The sequence below is a fragment of the Tympanuchus pallidicinctus genome, unplaced genomic scaffold (assembly GCF_026119805.1).
Source record: "Tympanuchus pallidicinctus isolate F22 unplaced genomic scaffold, pur_lepc_1.0 scaffold17, whole genome shotgun sequence".
NCBI lineage: Eukaryota > Metazoa > Chordata > Aves > Galliformes > Phasianidae > Tympanuchus > Tympanuchus pallidicinctus.
Window position 1 is genome coordinate 2,847,547 of NW_026294690.1, and position 20,409 is coordinate 2,867,955.

At 50.4% G+C, this 20,409-nt stretch overlaps 2 protein-coding genes across 2 annotated transcripts in view; one reads left to right on the plus strand and one right to left on the minus strand.

Moving 5' to 3' along the window:
* The window catches only part of DNAH1 (dynein axonemal heavy chain 1), a 72,521-nt gene that overhangs the window by 45,057 nt on the left and 7,055 nt on the right, over window positions 1-20,409 (plus strand). The window contains exons 47-67 of the mRNA XM_052678572.1: window positions 336-374; window positions 1,442-1,620; window positions 2,350-2,580; window positions 3,934-4,130; window positions 4,983-5,118; window positions 5,917-6,125; window positions 7,010-7,181; window positions 7,509-7,700; window positions 8,481-8,591; window positions 9,622-9,807; window positions 14,104-14,295; window positions 14,735-14,902; window positions 15,549-15,740; window positions 16,001-16,132; window positions 16,543-16,668; window positions 17,323-17,442; window positions 18,421-18,570; window positions 18,713-18,873; window positions 18,981-19,206; window positions 19,291-19,486; window positions 20,182-20,333. Coding sequence (XP_052534532.1) covers window positions 336-374; window positions 1,442-1,620; window positions 2,350-2,580; window positions 3,934-4,130; window positions 4,983-5,118; window positions 5,917-6,125; window positions 7,010-7,181; window positions 7,509-7,700; window positions 8,481-8,591; window positions 9,622-9,807; window positions 14,104-14,295; window positions 14,735-14,902; window positions 15,549-15,740; window positions 16,001-16,132; window positions 16,543-16,668; window positions 17,323-17,442; window positions 18,421-18,570; window positions 18,713-18,873; window positions 18,981-19,206; window positions 19,291-19,486; window positions 20,182-20,333 — 3,467 coding nt within the window. The remainder of the gene's footprint in view (window positions 1-335; window positions 375-1,441; window positions 1,621-2,349; window positions 2,581-3,933; window positions 4,131-4,982; window positions 5,119-5,916; window positions 6,126-7,009; window positions 7,182-7,508; window positions 7,701-8,480; window positions 8,592-9,621; window positions 9,808-14,103; window positions 14,296-14,734; window positions 14,903-15,548; window positions 15,741-16,000; window positions 16,133-16,542; window positions 16,669-17,322; window positions 17,443-18,420; window positions 18,571-18,712; window positions 18,874-18,980; window positions 19,207-19,290; window positions 19,487-20,181; window positions 20,334-20,409) is intronic.
* LOC128078405 (HAUS augmin-like complex subunit 3) lies at window positions 10,193-18,489 on the minus strand. Its single transcript, XM_052678571.1, has 5 exons — window positions 17,769-18,489; window positions 12,416-13,617; window positions 11,816-12,255; window positions 11,198-11,414; window positions 10,193-11,083 (listed from the first exon to the last, which is right to left on the minus strand). Exons 2-5 carry the CDS (start codon window positions 13,598-13,600, stop codon window positions 10,865-10,867), a joined length of 2,061 nt encoding a protein of 686 aa, XP_052534531.1. The 5' UTR covers window positions 13,601-13,617; window positions 17,769-18,489; the 3' UTR covers window positions 10,193-10,864.

The window sequence follows — 20,409 nt, forward strand, 5'->3', positions numbered from 1 at the left end:
TGCCTCCTCCTCATAGTCAACCCAGTGGGGGTATTATTATTATTATTAACAATTTAATATTGGTGATCTAATGGAAGTGTTAGACGGTGGAACATGAATTAATCACTTGAAGGTATTCTTGAGAAACTGTTGTTTGAGCCTTAGCAAACAGAGAACTCATGTGCTGTTCAGTCTCTGGGCCAAACTATCCAACTTCAACTTTGGCTCTCACAGTTTGATAAAATGTCACGTAGCCTTTGCATTTTAATGAGAATTTTGTTTGCAGTAGGTGGTGCAGATATCCTTCACCTCCACAAGCAAAGCAGTAACTCATGTTTTTTGTCTTTGTTGCCTAGCTGGTCTCCTAGGAGAAAGAAGTTACAGAGATCCAGTGCGTAAGTAAGAGCAAAAAGATGCAAGAGACTGAACAGGCTGGTGGGCACAGCATGGAATAGTTTACCTGTGCCTTCAGCAGGTAGACACTTGCCCAGACAACAGCCTTCTGCAGAAGTAAGCCTTCTGTTACTCCCCATCTGTTGCAGTCTGTGGACAGCTGAGCAGGGAAGATCTGATCGTGGTGCTACGGCCACCCATGGAAAAAAAAACAAAAGGGCTCATCTGAAGTGAAATCAGCTCCTCTTGTATTTGACAGGGTGGGAATTTAGGATCATCTTTGCAAATGTGCTCTCCTCTGCAAATCTGCCAGCACAAAGGAGTGAGAACGGTGGGCTATGAGGAAGGCAAAGCAGAGCTTTCTGAGTGCTTACAGTGTTCACAGGTGCCAGTACCTGACTGTGAGCTCAGGGATGCAGTGAAGGATTCAGCTGTAATTTAAAAGAGAACTAAAAATTTCGGAAATAATATCTGAAGTACCAGCGTGTCACAGGGCTCTACGTGCCCAGGAGTGTTGGTAACGATTTTGATTAGAATTAAGGAAAGTATTTTGTGCTTTGAAACTAGCAGCTGTGTTTAAATTTTTCCACTGACTGTTACATAACAAGTCATCCCTCAGTCATCCTTCAGCGACTTTTCATTTGCTGAGCTCAATGATTTGCATGGTGATTTAGTTTGAGGGCACCTTCTAGCTTAAAAGTAGCTAAGACTTCACAGAGGGGGGTGCAGGAATAGAGAAGGAATACCTCAGTATTTCATGTAAGTACCAACTGCCTGCTGGCAGTATCTCCTTTTCCTGTGGGGTACGTGTACTCTTAAGACTGCAGAATTGTTGTGATGCATTCTGCCCTGCTCAGATCTGATCCCCTTCAGAAGGGAAGCTCCCTATTGCAATGAGCTGGGATTTGTTCACAGTGTCCATATTAGGAAACTAAGGGGGAAAAGAAAGTGCATTTTTGGCCGAATCCTAGCAACACCTCTGCCTCTCAGTGCCACTTGTCTGCACTGCTAGGAGTTTCCTGTCCCAGAGCTGCTACCTTGGCACCCTCTCTGTCTTCTATCTCTGCAGCTGGAGCAGTTGCAGTCAAAGACTTGAATGAGCCCTTGGTTGATGCCACTATCTACGTGTATCTGACCATCACATCCCAGCTGCTGCCCACACCAACAAAGTCACATTACACCTTTAACCTGAGAGACCTCTCCAAGGTGTTCCAGGGCATGCTCATGGCTCAGCCCAGCAACATCAAGGTCAGTCCTGCCATCAGCACAACCAGGCCGCCCAGGGAAAGACCAGAAGTGTTCCAGCTCACACCTCAGTTTATTGTTGAAGTAGCATTTTCATACTGTTCATGGATTTAGTGATCGATAGGACTCCAAACATCCCCAAGGCTTTTGGAGTATCAGCTGTGTGACCACAGAGAGTCAATGCCATTCACTCCTGTACGGCTGGACACAGCTCTGGAGGACCATGGAGGGGGAGAGAGATTGTCCTATTTAAAATATTATGCTAATAGAGGGCTCTGTCTCTTCAGGACAGGTCCCTGAGAACCTTGCTCTGTAAGTACAGCTTTGTCTGTAGGTGTTGGCTCATCACAGAAGGTACTTGAGGACCTGGTTCTGTGCCACACCTGAATAGAAGGATCTTTGCAGGAAATACAAGAATTTGTGAGAACAGCTTAAATCGAGTCATACTGAGGGGAGGATAAGGACAAATAACACGAAATTTTAGATCTCTCCAAGAAAGCTTGGCATGAGGACAAATAGAGAAGGTATTAACTGCAGCTGTAATGATCTCTCTGCCAAGCAGCTGTTTTGACAAGGGTCCCTTTTGAGAGGAGGGAGTGCAGCTTCCTCCTCCTAGTTCCTTCTCCACTCCAGCTGCTTTGAAGCAGGAGTGGGGCTGGTGTTTGGTGGCTGAGAGATTCTTAACACTTCTTTGCTTCTCTCATGGGGATGTTTGCTGGGATTTCCTACCAGGACAAACACCACCTGCTGAGATTGTGGTACCATGAGAGCTGCCGGGTCTTCTGTGATCGCCTGGTCACCAAGGAAGACCAGACCTGGTTTGACAACCTGATGAAAAGCATGATGGAGGAACTGGACACCACTTTTGAGGAGGTTGTCCCGTCCCAGCCAGTTCTGTTTGGGGACTTCATGGAACCAGGGGCACATATTAAACTGTACGAAGAAATTGACAGCCAGGAAAAGGTGAGGATCTTGGGGATCTTGAGAGTATGAATTATGTTCATCTCTTCCAAGTCTCCTGCAAACAAAAGAGGTAGTAATAACCATAGGGCTGCTTGAACTGAAGATACTTGGAATCATAGACTTAGGGCTCTCATGTGAAATTCTACTGCAGATACAGGCAGCGGTTGCATTTGCTACAGATGGGAAGTTGAGGTGGAACAAGCTGTCTGTGTATTGTATCTTGGGGGCTGTCTGCTATGCCAAGTCCCCTGAATAAGCCATACTCTGGAATGAAAAGTGAAATTTGCTGAAGAGAAATGGCACATTACCCCCAAACAATACTACATTTGCCATTAAAGCCTTCACAATTGACCTTTGCAACTAATTAATGTTACTGCCAGATTCCCTGTTGGAAAAGATACTGTGAGTACTTTGGTAGTGGTAATTAAGCGAAGGCAATGAGCAGTGCGTTTTGCACTCATTATCAGAAACGGATGATTATCCTGTCTTCTCCCCTCTTGTGATAGCTGTGTGACAAGGACTGGTAATTAACTGAGCTTCCCAATCCTTTTTGCAAAGTAGCTAGGTCTGTCCCCCACTGAGGCGAGCACAGCCGAGGCAGGCAGGCTTACCAAGCTGCTGCACAGTCCCCTGATGCACAGAGGTCATTGGTCTCCTAGGCAGGGACCTCAGCACTGTAGGAATTCTAGTTGCTGTTTCTTGGCTAGGTTTACAGTGAGAATCCTGACCAAATCCTGAACATCTTTCTGTCTCGTGTGCTCTGGACTGTGCGTGCTGTTGAGCAGAGCTTTGGAAAAGTCAGAAGACTGTCCAGTTATCTTTTGTAGTGGTTGGACCACAAAAGCAGTGCACCTCTGTGCCAATCTACCTTTTCTGCCTATAGCCAGCAAGGTTTCCTTCCAGCACCTGCCCTTTCAGCACCCTAACCTCGGGTTTCAGCAGGCAGCTATAGAATCAGCAGCCCTCCTAAATACAGATCCTGGAACTGCACAGGTCAGGCAGCCATAAGCTATTTTGTTTTGGATCATTCCTTGCTGCTTTTCCAAGCAAGCATCACCAGGATCAGCAGATCTTAGCCTGAGTTACTTAAAGGTCTCTATTCAGCAGCTGCTGCCATCACCATCAGCTAAATTCAGCCCAGTTCCTTGGCAGTTCCTATAGGAGCGTGGAGCAAACAGAGCCATCCCTGCAGGTAGCTCCTAGGCTGTGACTGAGAGAAGCAGCTGCTCCTAGGACCAGTGAGCACCAAGCTCTGTCCTCCCAGATAGCTGCCTGTGCTTACACACAATTACAATTACGCCTCCTCACAGTTGCTTGTAACTGTCAGCCATAACTGTGTGCTTCTGCCCGCAGCTGAAAGGCGTGCTGGAGGATTACCTGGAAGAGTACAACCAAACCAACACTGCAGAGCTGAAGCTGGAGCTTTTCATGGATGCAATGCAGCACATCTGCCGAATCAGCCGGATCCTGCGGCAGGCCCCAGGGAATGCCCTTCTCCTGGGTGTTGGGGGGAGTGGGAGGCAGTCTCTCACCAGGCTGGCATCTCACATGTAAGTGATGTGCTCGTATGCACATAAAGTGGAGCAGCTCCATGGGGGCTGCCTCCAGAGATTCTCTTTTCCTGCCCTTCCTGCTACTGCTTTGCATGTTTTTGTGGATGCTGACTCTTCAGGTTTAACACTCAAGAGCTAGAACTCGAGCTAGTGCGTACATCCGCACTGGGAAAGTTGGGCTCCTGCTTGCTAGTACTTAGGTTGCTGCCATGTGCATGCAGTGAATGAACAAATGTAATCCAGCCCACATCAGCAAAATGGCCTATGCAGCACTCAGCATGGCTGTGGTGGAGATGAGGGCTCCTTCCTGGGAGAAGGGCAGCAGGAAGATGGAGATGAGAATCACCAGTGACAAAGTAACCAAGTGACACTGACAGCCTGCCCTGTGGCATCTGTGAGTCCTGGGAGCCAAAGGGCCTCAGGGGAGAAATGAGAAGAGGAATTAAAACGGGCTGGAGAAGCAAGTTCTTTCAGTCCTGAATACAGGATGTGATCCTCAAAAACACAGCTGTGATTCCTTGGCAAAACCAGGTGCAAATTGCAGCATCACACACACAAAAAAACCCTTGGTGAATTGCTTCCTTTTGTACTCCAAGGCACTGTGTAAGGGGTTGCACTTGGGTATTTACAGTGTGACACTGGTAGCTGATGGAGTTATATTTCCTAGCTGGCTCAGGTATTGCTGTGAGTGAAGGATATTCTTGGGTTGATGGCTAAACGTGTCCAAGGACAGAGCGGTGCTCAGGACACTGCAGGAGAACAGCTTGCTTCTCCCCCATGTCCAAAACGCATCCTCAGGACTGGCAAAAGAAGGCAGGATGTAATTTCAAAGGCTTCTCTTTCCCTTAGGGCAGAATATGAGTGTTTCCAGATCGAATTGTCCAAGAATTACGGTGTGACCGAATGGCGAGACGATGTGAGGAAGATCATGATGAAGGCAGGCCTTGAAAGCATACCCAAGACATTCCTGTTTGTGGACACACAGGTATGGCAGCGTTGACTTCTCGTAAGGAGTCAGGATCACATCTTTAAGCTGAAGAATTTTCCCCGAGGGGCTTGGTACAAGATAACATTGCCTTGTTACTGTAAAGGGTAGCTGTAGACTAACTCCTGGAATTCGTGGTTGTATTTCCCATGGGTTTTTATGCTGCCATTGTTATCATAGGAACCAGGTTGCTTCAAGCGGTGCCCTAAGCAGAGAGATGAGCATCTGTCAAACGCGGCTTGTTCGCTCATCCTTTTCCCTGCAGTGAGAAGCATCTGTGGGAGAAGGGCGGGGGCATGGGAGGCTGCATTTAGACAAGTAGATGGATGCTGTGTGTTTCTGATGTAGCAAGGGCGGAGAGGTGAGTGCAGCTCTGCAGGGAGATCATCCCACAGACTGTGACACCTCACTACGGTTTCTCTGCCTCTCATATCAGTGAGCTTTATCCTAACAGCGAAACGTTCAGCTGTGATGGAGAAACAAGCACCCTGGGGCTGGGGTCTGGTCACAGAGTCACTGCGAGGCATGGAGCAAAACCCCAAGCATAATGTATCTGCAAGGAGATAGTGAACGAGCAACACTTGTTCCCAGACATCTCCACCTCTGAAGTGGCTGAACGTGGCTGTTCAATTGCAAATGCTGGCCCTGAGACATGAATATCCCCTACTGGAGCTCAGCAATCATAGAAACAATTTCTTAGAGCAGAGGCTGTGGGCTGTATTTATCCAGAATTTCATTATATGGCATACAGAAACCTGGCTCTCTTACAACTTTTTTCTCTCCACCTCATCTACTTAGATTAAAAATGAGTCCTTCCTTGAAGATATCAACAACCTGCTCAACTCTGGCGATGTTCCCAACATTTACAGCCCTGATGATCAAGAGCAGATCACGACAGCCATGAAGCCTGTTGTGCGAGAGCTGGGGCTGCAGCCCACCAAGGCCAACCTGATGGCTGCATACACAGGACGGGTTCACAGCAATATCCACATGGTGCTGTGCATGAGGTATGGCTCGAGAGCAGGACACTGCTATCAGTGTTAATTATTCCTTCCCTGTGCTTTGCCTTCACAGGATTTTTGTTTCTCAACTTTGGAACAGAAGTAGGGTTTGCATATGACCTTCCCCAAGGAGGAGATGGTTTTTTCCTTTTTGTAATTTGCTGGTTTTAAGATGAAGTTTGGGAAGTTTAAGAACACAGAATCATAGAATGGCCTGGGTTGAAAAGGACCACAATGATCATTGAGTTTCAGCCCCCTGCTGTGTGCAGGTCGCCGACCAGCAGCCCAGGCTGCCCAGAGCCACATCCAGCCTGGCCTTGAATGCCTGCAGGGATGGGGCATCCACAGCCTCCTTGGGCAACCTGTGCCAGTGCCTCACACTCTCTGTGTGAAAAACTTCCTCCTGATATCTGACCTAAACCTCCCCTGTCTCAGTTCAAAACCATTGCCCCTTGTACCATCAACCTGTGATACAGATTAAATTCAAGCTTGAGGAGGGGCTGCATGAATGTGCAGGGCAGTCTCAGCACAAATACCCACAAGAGAATCATTGCCATCAGTTTGGTCTGGTGACACGGTCTCTACAACCCATCTTCTGCTATGGACTTCAGATCACGCTGTTTCCTTACCTCCTCAGTGCCCTTCCTGTGGAGGGAACAGAAAACATCACCACCCTCTTGATCCTCCCAGATGTGATGTGTGATCAGCACCTTACGACACGTGAAACATGCCTAAATTTTCATTCCCTTCCTCCTTCTTTCTTCTTTTTTTGCTCCTTTCCCTATTGCACTGCAGGATTTAAGGATTGCTCTAGGCAAGTGGGAAAGCTGCTTTATCCCTGTATCTATAATCAGTTGTAACATCTCTTTTCTGCATGCCTTCCCATCCAGCCCTATTGGAGAAGTGTTCCGTGCACGCTTGAGACAGTTTCCCTCTCTTGTGAACTGCTGTACCATTGACTGGTTTAATGAGTGGCCTGCTGAAGCCCTGCAATGTGTTGCCTTTTCCTTCTTGCACGAGAACCCACATCTTGGTGCCAGCACCGATACTGTGGATGGGATGGTAGGTGCCACACAAAGCACAGCTCCTATACGTGCTCCATCTCCAGCTGCACGTAGGCAACAGATGCAGGATACCTGCAGAAAGGTCCCATCCTGGAGCAGTAATGTTTCATAATCAGTTCATTAAAATCCAGATCCAATTAGATTTCATATGCCTTGAAATACCAAGTTTGTTTCTTACCCTCTGTGGCACTGAAGCCCACATGCACATACAAGCTCTGCTGTGAGTGTACACTAAGGCACTTTTAAGCTCAGCCCCTGTGCTCTCTACGCACGATCTATAGACTTGCCTAACACTGAATAAAGTTGTTTTTTTCCTTTCTTATAGGTTCAAATGTGTGTAGAAATCCATCAGAGTGTGGCAAGGAAGTGCCAGGTGTACCTGGCTGAGCTGGCCAGACACAATTATGTCACTCCCAAGAGTTACCTCGATTTCCTCAGCATCTTTTGTTCCCTGATTGGAAAAAAGAAACAGGAGCTGAAGACAGCCAAAAACAGGATGGAAGGAGGCCTGGGCAAGGTCTGTCCCCCACAGCCCGTGCTCTGAGCATTGTTGTTATAGCTGGAGAGATGTGGTGAGGTGCCCCACAGAGCTGGTTAACAGGAGAAAACTCATGCTGCAGCAGATGAGAACAATGCGTTCTGCTGGGCTCAGTCTTCCCATAGATCTGAGTCTGCAACAGTGCTAAAAGCAATAATGGCCCCCATACTTCGGGTACCATAGAGTTCTCTGTTAGCCCATCTCTCAGGATCTTCCTGATTAATCTTTTAATTGAAAGCCTTATAACAACAGCATGCTTCTGCTTACTGACTGCCAGGAGTTTGTGTACTGAAAGTGCCTGCAGGCTGCAGCTTGGGAACAACAGCCTCAAGCTAATGTTTCCCATGCTAGACATGTTCAGAACACAGCTAGTACTTCTTTATAGACAATAATGCATGCCTGAGCCTGGGTTTGGATTATAAGACACACAAATAGTCCAGATAGCAAATGTGAGTGAGGAGGTCCCTAATCCAAGCACTACGAACCAGCAGTTGGTTAGGATGGACTGGAGCAGGCAGCAGCAGAGCTGACCCCCCAGGAAGGCTGTCTCTGGGACTTCATCCACGTGCCAGCCACTCACTAACCTGTTGCCTGTGACACAGGCACTGTTATGCAGTCCTGTCTAAGCACACCACAGCATTAGAGTTGGATTGTGGAGCACGGCAAGAACTGCATCATACAGCATGACACCAGGCAAGAAACACCCACCAGGGCAACGCATACCTTCCCTGGGGCTCTCACTCTATTCTGCTCCCACAGCTCCTGCAAACAGCAGAGGATGTAGCGAGGATGCAGGAAGAGCTGGAGTCTGCCCGCCCTCTCCTGGCCCAGGCAGCCAAGGACACACTGGCAACCATGGAGCAGCTGCAGGTACTGCTGCTAGACAGCCCCACAATTTCCACAGTTCCACCTGACTGCTCATACTGAAAGCAGAGTTGGGGGAGGCCTTGCAGAACTTGCAAGGAATTGTGTTTTATCTGCAAGTCCAAGAGCTCCAGATTAGTTTAGTGCAGTAGATATTTACAGAGCAGCACTGCCAGGGAGAAGTCTGCTGGGCACCCTCCCACCCTCCTAGCTGCTGATGGCTCATCCATTCCTGCGTGAAGCCACAGTCCAGGGAAGCAAGAAATCAAGCTAGCAGCTCCCTTTCCTTGCTGGATAAGCTCCTTGCACACACAGGCTATCACTAACTCAGTCCTTGGGTAGCCTGTGGCAGCTTAAGGGCCAGACAGCTGCTGCTAAAAGGGCTCCTTCCCACACCTCCCACCAATACATCTGGACACTGATCCAGCCTGCCCTGCCAGCCTGAGGCTCAGGGGTTATCACACACTCAGGTTGCTGAGGAAAAGGGATCTCTTTCTTCCCTCCTCCTAAAGTTCCACCCTGCCCATCTCTCACTGTGGCGTGGCTACACTGAGGCACAAGCACTACACAGCCCTGCCTGCAGAGTGGTCTACACACACACTCCTCTCACACACCTTCATAGAGGTGGCCTGATCCACTCACAGAACAAGATTTGGCTACATTCTGCGTGCCCTTTGTACCTCCTGGTAGTGCTTGAATCCTTAAGGACTGGCAGAAGAATAGCTGTAGAAACAAATCTCTGCACATCTTATTCCTATATCTCCCTGTATGTTTGCTGTCACATCCACTCCCTGAGCTAACTGAAGAAATGGGGAGAACAGCTAGCTCCTACTGGGCTAACACTGTTCCAGGGCAGCCAGAGCTGGAGCTCCTGGATCGTCTCTACAATCTCCTGCTGTTATGACAGAGCAGCATGTGTACGCTGGAAGAAAAACTACGGTTATTATGACTGCTGTGATCCCTACCTAGCAATGCAGAGCACCAAATAGATGCTCTGGGTCCAGCTGTGCTTCTGAGACTGTCTCTGCTACTGCAGGTGGACACAGCTGTTGCTGAAGAGACAAGAACTGCTGTTCAGGCTGAGGAAACCAAGGCCAATGCAAAAGCCCAGAGAGCCCAAGCCATTGCAGATGATGCTCAGAAGGACCTGGCTGAAGCTCTTCCTGCCCTAGATGCTGCTCTGGCCAGCCTGAGAAACCTGAAAAAAAGTGATGTTACAGAGGTAAGCTTAAGGGGGATGGTGGCACAGGTGGGCCTTGTGGTAGAATGTGTTTTTGAGGGGCAGGAAGGACAGCAAGGCTTTGAACTTAGTCTGCTATAGCTGAGCTGAACAACACTTTGCTGCAATTCCTCTTGTATGAGCTTGCACAGTCCACAGCCTCTTCCTCCACCTCTGTCCCTTGGGCACATATGGTGGGCTAATTGCCCGCACATCCTCCACCAGCCACTTCTTCACTTCTCTATCCTACAGAGAGCCAGCTATAGTCAGCTATAGTGCTGTCCTGGTCCATGGGAGCAAATGATGTCATGATGCCACTCTGAGTGTCAGCTGCGTAGCATGGACTTAGATCTGGTGGCCCACCTAGCCAGCAAGCTCTTTGGAAAGGGGATCTAATGCCAGGCTGAGGAGAAGAGGCAAGGGGCAGTGGGCTAACTTCAAGGAAACTGGCTGTAAGTAGAATGGTCAGAGATAAAAAGGTAGCCCGAGTCCACAGTAGGAAACATCACAGCCCATACCCATAACCTCAGCAAGCAGCAGCTACAGATAGGGTCCTCAGCAAAGGATTGTGGTAGTAGATACAGGGTAGGAGTTCTTACTGCACAGGGCAGGACAGTTATGGTGAGGAGAGACAGACTCATTCTTCTGCAATTGTGAAAACAGACTTTTTTATTTCCCCCAAAACACGCACAACTCCTTTCTCCAAGAAGGTGGAGAAGGATGCAGGCAGCACCCATCCCATTGTAGAGCTGTCACAGCAAGAAGTCTCCTCACTATACAAGGTTTCTAAATGCCAATTCAAAGTGCTTCAGATTCTTAAACATCATCTTACCCTCCCAGGGGCTTTCAGAAACTCTCCACTTAAGGAATGAGCTCCATGCTGATTTTAAGCTTAACTACTGACCATGACCATACCCTGCCACTGGAGCCAGGGCTACCAGGGACCTCTCCCAGTCCAAAACAAATGTCTGATCCCAACTAGATGAGAATACCACTCTGCACAACAAGGAGAAGGCATCATTTTGATCTACTCCTTTGAATAGGGCAGCTCCATCAGTAGTCACTCGGAGGAAGATGAAGCCTGCTTCTCCTGCTCTTCCACCATCTCTCTCAGCCGATCCTCATTGCAGAAGAAATGAAGGTAGAGTTTGCGCTCTGCCTGCAGGTTGGGGTCCTGCAGAGAGCTGTGCTTAACCTTCAGGTCACTCAGGAGTTCTGTCAGATTTTGGTGCAGAACATCCTGCACGGTGATCAGCTGCTGCATCAGTTCAGCAGTCTCCTGAAGGGCAGAAACCAAATGCATTAAAACACACGCAGAAGATAAACAGATCGGTCCACCTACTGTGCAACCCTAATGGAGCAGGGGAATGGATGGACAGAGCTCCTTGCTTACTGGAGAGCAAAGCTGCAGTTGTTTGGAGTCATTGTACAGCTGCCAGTAGAGCTCCTCTATGGTGGACTCCAGGTTGGATTGTTGGGGTATAGCAGCTGCCAGTTGTGTTTCCAGCTCCCTCTGTTCCTGCACCAGCTGGGAGCTACGGGCTGCTATGGCCTTGTAGCTGTAGGATTGCTGCTCATCCTGATCTTGCCCCATCAGCACACCCCAAAGCCTGCAAGAGAGAAGGCAACCAGAGATGTGAGCATCTGACAGCTCAAAGGAAGAACAGGGCTCAGGGGACAATGTGTGCTATGGGAGTAGGATGCCAGTGGCTGTGGTGTGACAGTGAGAGGACAGCTGAAGATGTGCCTCTGTGCTTCACCTAGGAAAACTTTTGTTTGAATGGAGATGCTCTTTTCCAAGGCCATTCCTCACTGCATCACCCCCAAAACAGCCAGGAAGAAAATGATAGCATCTCCTGGAGAATTTCACTCCACCATGGAGTCAGGGTGGCCCAGCACTGGTAGAAGAACACTGTCTGGTAGCTTTCATCTACCAGAAGTTTTCCCTGTTCCTGTGCCATGTCCTCCATGTCTTGTTCACTCTCATGCACACACAGACCTAGAACCTTACCGCATGGCAATGGAGTCTTCGGGCTTCTTCTGTGTGCATGCAGAACCCTTCATGGAGGACCTGGCCTCTTTGCAGCAGTCATGATACGCCTGCAGCTTGGCCTGGGCATTCTTCAGGGTAGTTTCTATCTCTCCCAGCCAAGCAGCCTTCTGGTCCAGCTCCTTTTTCTCCCGTTTCAGCTGGAGCTCCAACAGATCCAGGCGGCTTTGCTGGCTCGCCACCCATGCAGCTGCCTCCTCCTGCCTCTGGCCAATGTCCTGCAGACAAGCGTTATCCAGACGGAGCTTTTCCTGCAGGATGGGCAGGAGGAAGAGGCTTGCTGCTGCTTTCACCTGGGGCAGCAGCTGGTGGGTCTGAATCTGAGCAATGTCACAGCGCAGGGTGTGAAGCTGCTTCTTGAACGTGGCAGCGTGACTTTGGAGCTTGGCTTCTACTACATCCTGTAGGAGGGAAGATCAGGGAGACCACCATCAGGCACACTGCTGGCACTGCCCAGCTTGGCCACGGCCTCTAGGCACATTTGTTGTGCCCCAGCACAGGCACACCGTGCTACAAGGTGGGATTGCAAAGGATGGGATTGGAAAGGAGCACTAATCCTACCTTGTTCTCCTTGAGAGCTTCCAGAGTCCTCTGGGCCCAGTTTAATGCAGCACAGTTGCCTTCCACCTTGGCCGACATGGCTATAACCTCCATCTGAGCACAGATATATGCTTTCTCCAACTGGACGAGCTCCATCCAGAAGTTGTCTCGCTTGCCCAGTATTTCATCTCCGTTAATCCTAAGGCTTTTCAGCCCCTTTTGTTTGATGTCCATTCTCTCTGTAGCATCTGGGCTGTCACCTTTCTCCTCCCCGTCTCCCACACTCAGCTCCTCACTCCTCCTCCCATCCGCTGGAGGTTCTGCCCTTGAGCCTCGAATCTTTATTCCCTGGCTTTCAGCTGCCACTCCTCGGCCCGTCTCTGCACACTCTGGATGAGGGGCTGCTCTTCTTCCTCCCACTGTTTCTGAGGCTGAGTCCCCCTGTATGGCAGCCTCCAGCCTTTCCTGCACTCTGCTTTCTGGAGTCTGAGCACTCCCAGGCAGGACCTGCTCCATTAAACGCTCAAATGCATCGGTGAACTGTTGTTCAAGCTCTATGTAACCTCTGAGGTCCATCTCATGCAGCAGTGCTGGCGGCTGGCCTTTCCTTGCTTTCTCATACTCCTCTACCTGCTGCTTTGCAAGCTCAATGAGCTGCTTCAGGACAGTGGTGGTTCGAAAGATCTCCACTCTCAGCTCCACATGAGCCTTCCTCAACACCTCCTTTGTCGCCTTCTCCTCCTCCTCCAAATACCTCAGCTCCTGCTGCAGGCTGGCTGCCCAAACCTGCAGCTTGTTGAGCTGCCAGAGCTGCTGGGCACAGCAGCCCTTCAGCTCCTGGATCTCCTGCTCCAAGGCCTCCAGAGAACTTCCCTCAGCCTCTGGTATCACACGTTTGAGCTGCGGGGTCTTCTGGCACTTCTGCAACACCTGCTCAAGGGCATCACCTTCCAGGATAGGCTTGCCTGCAGCCACCAGAGCATCGTAGGCCTGCACTTCAGCTGGGCTCAGCACATTCTCTTCTCCCACTGTTTTGCAGAACCACGCGATGAACTGCTCTGTCTCGGGGCAGTCAAAGAGCCAGTCAAAGTCCTTTTCACAGAGGGTATCTGCCTGTGGGTAGAACAGCCGCAGCGTCTTCACAAACTCTGCCCCTCTGCTGACTTTGTCTTGGAGGAAGGTCTGGGAACGTCTCCGGCTGGACATGGCAAGGATGGCCGACACTAGAAGGGACAAAGCAGGAGTTGTTCCTAAGAGCCCTGACACCCACAGCCATCCCAGCGGTGCCCCAGTAGCTCTCCTAGCAGTCTGCTTGAGGAAAGACTCCAGCAGTCTCTCCACAACTGATGCAAACCCACTCCTGTACTGCAGGCCCTGCAGCATTCTCATAGTGGGGTACAAGACAAATGAGAGCCCACAGAACAAGAGAGAAAGCCTGCCCATACCCCCTGTCTGCACTTCCCCCTTCCCCAGGGACACCCAGCTCTGGTTGTTTTGCCAAGACATCTGCAGCCTGGAGATATCCATCACAAAGCATTGGGGCAGAGCTTTTTCCAGCCTCCTCAGTTTTCTCTGTAGCTTTTCTGATAATCAGCTTTCTCTTCTGATACCTCTCCCTCCTCTCAGCGTCCTTCCTCCACCCTGGCTGAGGTTGAAAAGCCCATCTCACCAAGGACCAAGCCAACCCATTGTCTCCATTTGGGTTTAAGGTACGAGCGATGCAGCGGCCTCCCCTCGGTGTGAAAATGGTGATCGAAGCAGTCTGCATCATGAAGGAAGTCAAACCCAAGAAAGTGTTAGGGGAGAAGCTGGGCACCAAGGTGGATGATTACTGGGAACCAGGCAGGGGCCTTCTCCAGGACCCAGGGAAATTCTTGGACAGCCTGTTTAAGTATGATAAGGTAAGTGGCAACAGAGCGGAGCTGTGACTGGGGAATGTCATTACCTTGCACAGTTCTTGCTCAGAGCAATGAGGCTTAAAGCTCCTTCCAGGCAACACCTTTCAGTAGCACTGAGGATAAGGAATTGTTTGGCCTGGAAGCTCCTGTGTCAGCTGGCTTCATTGCTTTGGACTGTGGGACCTCTGCTCTTTCTGCTTGAAAGAGCTGGATGGAAATCCTGACATATGGTATGGGAAGGGATTTACCCAAGCCCACTGCTGTGCTTTCCAGGCCTCACGATGGAGCAGTGTGATTCTCTTGCTCCAGTGCAATACCTTCACTGCTCTTAGCAGTCCTGGGGCAGGCTGCAGCCTCTGGGAGAAAGCTTTTCTAACCCTCCTCCATCAGATCTCCAGCACCCTCATCTCCAGTCTCCTTTCTTTCCCACCATTGCTCACAGGAAAACATTCCAGACTCCGTGATCAAGGCCATCCAGCCATACATTGACAGCAAGGAGTTCCAGCCAGCTGCCATCTCCAAGGTCTCCAAAGCTTGCACCTCCATCTGCCAGTGGGTGCGTGCCATGCACAAGTACCACTTTGCAGCCAAGGTTGTGGAGCCCAAGCGGGTAAGAGGCAGCATGATCAGGTCGCTCTTGGTGTCAGGGGACACAGGACTGCGGTCCTTTCTGTGTGATGGTGAGAGTCCCCAGCTCTGGTGTGCAGTTCAGGATTTAGACTCCAATCAAGCCCTGACAGAGCCACTAAACCCAGAAACCCATTACTTAATAAAGTGGGGAAAAAAAAAATCACACTGAGACAGCAGTGATGCTGTGTCTTTAGGGCCAAATCCTAACTCGGTAGAAACTACTTCCAGAAGCACTCCCATATCTCATTTGTGCTTCAGCTTAATCCTCTCCAAGCCCAGTGTTTTCTGTATTATTATTCTGGGGTAAGCAGAGGAAACTTTCCTCCTGTTCAAGAGTGGGCCACATCCTGAGCAGTAAGCTCGTGCAGCCTCCTGGCTTTTTGAAACTGCACACAAACTACTTCCTCACTCCTGCTTTTATTCCTGGGCTTGGAGAATGTCCCATGGAGTTCTGCAGGTCAACCTTTGTTGCACAGGGAAGGATCTCAGCTCCAGGTAGCACTTGTATGGAAAAAAAAAAGTCACAGATCTTTCCCAAATTAGCTCCTGCTGGATGGTCTTGGCTTCTGGGGAGGAGCCTGACCACAAGCACAGCATTACCACTGTTTTCTTGCATATCTCCCCAGCAAGCCTGGCGAGAGGCAGAAGAGGACCTGCGTGCTACTCAGCAGGTCCTTGAGGAAGCTAAGCAACGCCTGAAGGACGTTGAAAGTGGTATTGCTGCTCTGCAAGCCAAGTACAACAGCTGCATAGCCAAGAAGAAGGAACTGGAGATGAAGTGCGAGCAGTGTCAGCAGAGATTGGGCCGTGCTGCTACGGTAGGGAACAGCTCTGCCTACTTACAAGAAAGCCTGACTTCAGGCCAAGGAGCACAGTGGTGAAAATCTGTGCATGCCACTTCCAGCAACGTTATGTGCCTGCAGCTTATGGCAATGCTAGATTGGAGCTGCCTGGCCAGATCTCAGCAGCACATTAGGGCTGATGTAACTAATCTTCCCTGTGCCGCAGCTCCCTAAGCCAGTTATGGGGACAAATGAGAGCAACACAGCAGCTCTCACATGTGCATCTTATTCCACAGCTCATAAACAGCCTGGCTGATGAGAAGGTGCGCTGGCAGGACACCGTTGAGAACCTGGATTACAAGATCAACAACATTGCTGGGGATGTGCTGCTTGCAGCTGGCTTTGTCGCCTACCTGGGCCCTTTTACTGTAAGTATGCAGTGCTCTCTGGAGCGGGCTCTATTGGCTGCTCTGCTCTCCTGCCCTTTGCTGTTACCAGCTAGACGGGCTTCAAGTCAGATTCTGCCCTTCTTTGTGGTCAGCAGCTGACACAGTTTGCTGTACTTGCCAGCCCCTCTGGTGACCTGGCTGCCCAGGATGTCTGCCAGCACTGCCTTGGCACGTGCTGCCTCCTAAGAGCAAGGTCAGAGCTGTAACACCACAATCCCTTCAAGCTGGACACACAGAATAGGGCAAAAAGATGTAATCTCCCTCCTGGATCTCTCTCTCCATTCGTGCTAGAGGCTGCACAGGGTCATTTTGGATAGAAGCAGGAGGGTTTCGTTGCACACAGTGGAACAGTTGCTACTAAAAGTCTGTGATGGTGCTTCTTGTGGCAGGGACACTACCGCATGGCACTGTGCAAGGAGTGGCTGAGCAAGCTCTCAGAAAACAATATTCCTCACACCGAGGAGCCAAACCTGATCAGCACCCTTGGGGACCCTGTGGAAATCCGCTCCTGGCAGGCAAGTTATGGGAAAGATGATACAGGAGGCTGAAAAGGCAGGGGACAGGACTGCTTCAGGTAAAGGCTAAAACACTCAGCACAATTAATTAGGAACTGCTTTGCCAAAGGAGAGACCCCAAGAGAGCTCAATAGTTTCTTTCAGGGCATACTGCTCAATGAGCAGAAGGGGACCTGGCAGCATCCAGGGCAGCAGCAGCTCTGGGTGCATCATACAGCTCTCAACCTGTTGGGTTTCCACTTTACACAGCACAAGATGACAGCAAAGCCTTGGCCGTGGCCTGCCCACCCCCAACTCAAGCAGCACAGCTCTGTCCTGCGGCTCAGCTGCTCCAAAGAGAACTGCATCTCTTCAGAACCCTCACCACCATCCCCTACCCAACCATAATCTCCACAGCAAGACCACACAGGGGCCAGGATAGCAAGGGCATCTCAGGATAAGCCTTATTACATATTGTAGCTACCATCCTGCATGACTGAACAGAGCCAAAAGGTGCTCCCTGAATCTGAGCCCCAGAATCGATCCAGCACACACAGCAGATAAACACATTAAAGAGAGAGCAGGCCAGCCAGCTCCTGAAACAAGGAGATAGCTGTGCTGTGTTTCCAAATGCTCCCAGTGGCTGCTAAACTAAGATTTTTTTGCCCCAATTAGGTTGCTGGTTTACCAAATGACACGCTGTCTGTGGAGAATGGGGTAATAACACGGTTCTCCCAGCGATGGACTCACTACATTGACCCTCAAAGACAAGCAAACAAGTGGATCAAGAACTTGGTAAGATCCACAGGGTAAAAAGCTAAGCCTGTGGGGTTGGGGAAGCAGCTTTCTGCAGCACAAAGCCTGAGGCTGCTATGCACAGAGCTGCACCGTGATCCTCCCAGTATCAAGCAAGGTCTGTATTCATCCCAGCTGAATTTCCCTGTTTGGAGGAATCAACACAAGGAAGCAGGGGCCTTCCGTAAGCAAGCAAAGCATCAATTTCTGGGGATCTTCCGTTCTTCATTATACTCTAAAACACACAAAACAACACTAATATGCCCTATAACAGCCTTCAGTGCCCCCAGTACAGAGAGCTCAAACTGACATTGCTTAACCAGTACCTGGTGCCAGAGACAAGGACCGCTTCCTCTTCCCTCTGTCCAGAGACCCTCTGGTGCCCCTTCAGAGGACCAAGAAGATGACTCTGGCAGCTGCTGTTGTATTCCCTATAGGCTTTTCCCACCCACCTGCTCTCACTTTACAGGCAAACGAGCTCTGAGATGCCATTGCTGGGCTCTGCTTGAAGGAGGTTTCTCCCAGTCCCCTGCTTTCTGGTGTTCATTTGGGCTAAAATGAATGTAGTATCTGGTGATGTTCCACGAGTGGAGTAAACTTGCAAAAATAGCCAAAAAACTTGCTAAGCAAAAAAAAATATAACTTCTGCTGCTTCAGAAAGTTAAATCTGCCTAGCAGGGGGTGTGCCATGCACATGAATGGTGGGCAGGACACAGCTGAAATGGGATTAGGTGATCTTGGTAGGTAACAGTGAGGTTGGCTGAGCCTTGGTCTGCACGGCTCAGCAAACATCACATCAACACAAGTGCTGTAGATGCGGCCCCTAATCTGGGTTCCAAGACTTGAGCAGCTTTAGTTAGGACCCAGGTGAGCTGTTAGCCCCATTCACTCTTCATCTCCCCAATATAGCAGCACAGCCCTTAGTATCAGATCTGCACAGCCCCAGGCTCTTCTCTGCATTCCCCTTTTGCCTTTCAGGAGAAGGCGAACGGCCTGGAGGTGGCCAAGCTGAGTGACAGGGACTTCCTCTGCGGTCTGGAAAATGCCATTACCTATGGGAAGCCCTTCCTGCTGGAGAACGTTGGCGAGGAGCTGGACCCGGCCCTTGAACCCATCCTGCTAAAACAGGTCCTTTGGTTTGCTGCCGTGGCCAGGCTGGATGGGGGTCTGCCAGCAACTTTGAGCTGCTCTGTGCATCTCCTCAGGCTGTCTCCTCTCTGCAGTGCAGAGAATCGGTGTCCCAGCCCTTCTCCTTTTGTCTCTGATGCAGACCTACAAGCAGCAAGGCAGAACAGTGCTGAAGCTGGGGGATGCGGTGATCCCTTACAATGAGGATTTCAAGCTGTACATCACCACCAACCTGTCCAATCCCCATTACAGCCCTGAAGTTTCCACAAAACTCACCCTCATCAACTTCACCATCTCACCCAGGTACGTGCTTACCCCAGCAGCTGCTCACAATGTTGAGCTTTATTCTTTACAGCCCGCGAGCCTTCAGGCCTGTTGTCCTTACCCTCACCCCATGGTTTTTGTTTCAGTGGCTTGGAGGACCAACTGCTGGGACAAGTGGTGGCTGAGGAGAGGCCTGACTTAGAAGAAGCTCGAAACCAGCTGATTCTTAGCAATGCTGAGATGCGTCAGGAGCTGAAGGAGATAGAAGACCAGATCCTGTATCGGCTCAGCACTTCCGAAGGAAACCCTGTGGATGACTTGGAGCTCATCAAAGTGCTAGAAGCATCCAAGCTCAAGGCAGGGGAGATCCAGGTATGGGGTGTGGGTGTTCATTCATCGCAGCCACCCATCCCCTGCCAGCACGGCACAAACTCCAACATCTCCTGTGTCTCTCAGACCAAGGTGAAGGTAGCAGAGCAGACAGAGGAGGACATCAACACCACACGCTTGCAGTATGCCCCTGTTGCTGTCCGCACACAGATCCTCTACTTCTGTGTCTCAGACCTGTCCAGCGTGGACCCCATGTATCAGTACTCACTGGAGTGGTTCCTCAACATCTTCCTCTTGGGGATCAGTAACTCTGAGAGAGCAGGTACGTGCCTGAAATGCTCCCTTCCCATCCCTTTCTTCACACCGTGTTCCTGGCTTAGAAGCCAGAGCCTGAAGAGTCAATGCAGGTGTGCCCGCTTGCATCGGCTCTCCGCGTGGTCCAGAGCTGCCCATGGTTGTGTCTGCACAGCACAGGTTTCAGCCTGCCCTCCTCTTCTGCACTCCTCTGCTGCCCCATCTGACCAGGCATGGAGATGGTAATGCAAGGGCTCGCACCAGGCACACATCCTGGCAGCAGCGTGGCTCTGCTTCTCGTGGAGCCAGTTCCACGTGTGGCTGTTGGCTGCCACTGCAATCCACCCAGCAGTGCATGGCAGCCAGGACAGCGTCACGGGGCCCTTCTGACTGCTGTGGTGCAGTGATTCGCTCCTGGTGCTGGGGCAGTGCTTTATTCCACACTGGCTCTCTTCTGAGCAAAAGCAGGAGTGAGCAGCTCTTTGCCCAGCTGCAGAAAACACCCTTTCTTTGGGGTTGCTTTGTTCAGGTATGAGGCTTGTCCTGACCCCTTCCTCCACACTGCTGTGATTGCATGTCCACATCAGGATACATCTGACACATCTGGATGACATGTCTTTTTCTCAGGGGATTCTGCACTAGGGCTGTATTTGAGAGCACCATCTGTTGTGTTGTGCCCCTTCCACGTCACCACTGCCTTGTCTGGCCATTGTGTTTTTCCAGATACTGTGAAGGAGCGGATCATGAACATCAACAACTACATCACCTTCAGTCTCTACAGCAGTGTGTGCCGCAGCCTCTTTGAGAAGCACAAGCTCATGTTTGCCTTCCTCGTTTGCGCCCAGATCTTGATAAATGATGGGCGGATTGATATGGTAAGCAAATCACTCCAATCCTTCAATAGGATCCCCAGCAGAGCAGCCCAGGCTCAGGTGTACGGTCCCCCTTGGT